This window comes from Austrofundulus limnaeus, unplaced genomic scaffold (genome assembly GCF_001266775.1).
Source record: "Austrofundulus limnaeus strain Quisiro unplaced genomic scaffold, Austrofundulus_limnaeus-1.0 Scaffold77, whole genome shotgun sequence".
NCBI lineage: Eukaryota > Metazoa > Chordata > Actinopteri > Cyprinodontiformes > Rivulidae > Austrofundulus > Austrofundulus limnaeus.
Genome location: NW_013952479.1, coordinates 1,758,301 through 1,760,635, shown reverse-complemented (window position 1 = coordinate 1,760,635; position 2,335 = coordinate 1,758,301). Strand labels below are relative to the sequence as shown.

Below are 2,335 nucleotides of genomic sequence, written 5' to 3'. Positions count from 1 at the left end.
TTTTATTGGTTATTTATTGTTGATCAGGTGTCTTTACAAACAGCTAGGAGATTAAATCACTTTGTTTTTTGTGTTTTGTTTGTTATTTATTGTCGATCAGGTGTGTTTACAAACAGCTAGGTTAGGGGTCTGCAACTTTTATGATCAAAAGAGCCATTTCTGCTACTTGACGCATTAATAAAATGWGTCCAGATCCGTAAAACAAYCTACAACTGTYATTATCAACTGGTGGTCCGTGGGCCCCTTTGAGGCATTTTCAGGAACCTTTACGGCCAGTGGAGGTGACATTATAAAAATGTATTATTTATTATTATTTTTTACACATGAGGACAAATGAAAATACTATATTCATGTYAACAATAAAAATACTGTATATAGTTTATACCAAATTTCATAAAAATTAGTACAACTGAACTAATCATATATATTTTTTCTAATTCTTCTTATAATGTAGTCTTCAAATTATGTAAAGGTAATTCAGATGGATTTGAGAGAAAGATCATAGAAAGAAGTTGGATTATTTAGGTACACAACAGGCTAGCATGAGCTAATGAAAAATGTTTTACTTTTTGTATTTGTAGTATTGATCACATATTTGCATACAAATTGATTTCTGTTGTGGGGATAAAAACAAACAAAAAATATTCTGTTATATTTAGTCACGTTTTCAAAGACCCACTGCAGATGGACCAAAGAGCCACATGTGGCCCCAGAGCCGCATGTTGCAGACACTTAACCTACTGGTTCTTTATTGTCATATTTTATTTTATTTTTTACTGTGGCTTAAATTCCAACAGAACATAAATCAGTTTTCAGAAAAGGTAAATGAGTTACAGACTTCAGCTGGGAGCTCAAATGTGGAAAATATTAGCTCGTATATTTGACAACACAACATTAAGCTGCATCCTGGGGATTTAAAAAAACTGTTGAAATATTTTAGGTTTATTTCTCGATGCTTCACAGGTGCTGCTCTGGGAAACCTGCATTTCCTCACCTTTGATGGCCTCAGTTACACCTTCAGTGGTAAAGGAGAGTATTACCTGGTGTCTACAGCAGACAGAGAGCTGAGTGTTCAGATCAGAACAGAACAGGTGAAACTAAAGAACGGTGAGTCCACATTTAACYTTCCTCACGTCGCTCCATGTGATTGTTCTGAGACTCATCCAGAACAGATGTTTCTCACTGAAGAAACCTGTTAGTAAAATAACATTTCCTTTTGTTTCTGGTGTCTCCTGACATTAGTCAGGGTGAAGAAAAACATGTTAGCTTTGTTTAGTTAGATTTCCTCCAGGGTTCACAGCAGCCATGAGAACGATGACTTTAAAGATCCAGATGTCATCAATAAGTCTTTTATTAGATCAGTGAGATCAAACATCTGGATTATTAAAGCTGTTCAAACTCAAACTGTAATTAAAGCCAGTGTTGTGAACAAACAGCTCAGAAAGTAAGGAAATATGTGTTTGGTTGATTGTTTCTTTGTTGTAACGATGCTTCTTGGCAGTCAGTTTTGCACAGTTAGAAAGTCTGTTAAATTTTTCTTAAATGGTGCTATAGTTGTAAAGAAAATGGGGCGGAGCTTATCTTATCAGAGATAACCAGAAGCTCAAAACATGTTGCAACAGCAGAAGAAGCAGTTTGGTGTTAGTAGAGATGATTTTGGCTCAAATCACAAATATATTGTCCTTAAACGTATCTCCATTTAAGGGGAAATAAACAGGATTTCCAATAGTTTTAGATTTATTGTCAAACGTTTCAACCAAACACAAATTTCTTTCCTTCTCGTGCTCAGTATGCATCTTGAAGTCATGTTAGTGTTGTTCATTAAGGCACCTTGGTCAAAGCCACACAGCTGTCAGCGGTGGCCGTGAAGGACAACTCCTCTGACGTCGTCGAGGTTCGAAATGCAGGCGGACATCTTCAGGTGCTGAGGAACCAAAAGATCCTACCGTTCACCGAGCAAACATGGATGAATCTGCGAGGTGAGGCACTTCAAGTCGCTGTTCGGGGTCTTTTAGGGCACAGATTCTTAACCCATGGGCTGGAGGGCCTCAAAAGAACAACAGTTTTTAACTTTGGGTTGCAGAGGGCCATGGGACTGCATTGACTTTGAATAAGGTGCAATACACTTTCTCACCACTAGTAGCAGTAGTGCACCACTCAGATGTTTTACAACTTTTTAAATGTGTAGAATAAGAACATTATATACCCACCGAGAATGGAAACCTATTTTAAATAAAAAGTAGAAGCAAAAATTAAGGTAACCTGTCAAAAAATGCCAAAGTTTGTCACTAATATGAAGTTCAGCTTCTGGTTCTACCATGCAATACTTTAAAAG

The 2,335-nt window shown here is 36.9% G+C and overlaps 1 protein-coding gene across 3 annotated transcripts in view; it reads left to right on the top strand.

Annotated features, from left to right (window-relative positions):
- The window catches only part of susd2 (sushi domain containing 2), a 66,747-nt gene that overhangs the window by 42,493 nt on the left and 21,919 nt on the right, over positions 1–2,335 (top strand). For all 3 annotated transcript variants that reach the window (XM_014011167.1, XM_014011166.1, XM_014011165.1), the window contains exons 8-9: positions 964–1,107; positions 1,827–1,979. In XM_014011167.1, coding sequence (XP_013866621.1) covers positions 964–1,107; positions 1,827–1,979 — 297 coding nt within the window. The remainder of the gene's footprint in view (positions 1–963; positions 1,108–1,826; positions 1,980–2,335) is intronic.